The sequence below is a fragment of the Eimeria mitis genome, genomic scaffold, assembly GCF_000499745.2.
Source record: "Eimeria mitis Houghton genomic scaffold, Emh_scaff2108, whole genome shotgun sequence".
In the NCBI taxonomy this organism is placed as follows: Eukaryota; Apicomplexa; class Conoidasida; order Eucoccidiorida; family Eimeriidae; genus Eimeria; species Eimeria mitis.
Window position 1 is genome coordinate 6271 of NW_013570433.1, and position 547 is coordinate 6817.

Below are 547 nucleotides of genomic sequence, written 5' to 3' on the forward strand. Positions count from 1 at the left end.
CTTCCTCCTCCTCAGCAGCAGCAGCAGCAGCAGCAGCAGCAGCAGCAGCTGCTGCTGCTGCTGCTGCTGGGGGATATAGAGGGCCGCTGTGTGTGAAGCAGATGGTGGGGGGCAGCGTCAACATGCATGCGCTTGCTGCTGCATGCAAACTGCAGCACAAAAATATCGCAAAACATTTTTTTGTTTTCGATGATTGGCGCGGCGTTTGGCTGCTTATGGAATATATACACGGCTCAGACCTTCAGCTCTATGTACACAGCAGCACCAGCAGCAGCAGCAGCAGAGGCGGTGACGAAAGCAGCAGCTGCAGTAGCAGCTGCAGCGGAAGCGGCGGCTGCAGCGGCGGTGGCGACAGCAGCAGCTGCTGCTGCAGCAGCAGCTGCAGCAGCAGCAGCAGCAGCAGCAGCAGCATTGAGCTGTATGATGATGAGAGTAGAATGAATAAGGAGAGAAGAAGTATATGTTTATGGAAAAAGAAAAAAAAAGAAAAACACATAAAAGTAGCCAAAGAGATATTCAGGCAGCTAATTGCTGCTGTTTGCTTCCT

The 547-nt window shown here is 52.5% G+C and overlaps 1 protein-coding gene across 1 annotated transcript in view; it reads left to right on the top strand.

Annotated features, from left to right (window-relative positions):
• The window catches only part of EMH_0048730 (uncharacterized protein), a gene marked incomplete at both ends in the record, with an annotated part of 2106 nt that overhangs the window by 849 nt on the left and 710 nt on the right, over positions 1 to 547 (top strand). The window contains 2 exons of the mRNA XM_013496443.1: positions 1 to 104; positions 238 to 418. Coding sequence (XP_013351897.1) covers positions 1 to 104; positions 238 to 418 — 285 coding nt within the window. The remainder of the gene's footprint in view (positions 105 to 237; positions 419 to 547) is intronic.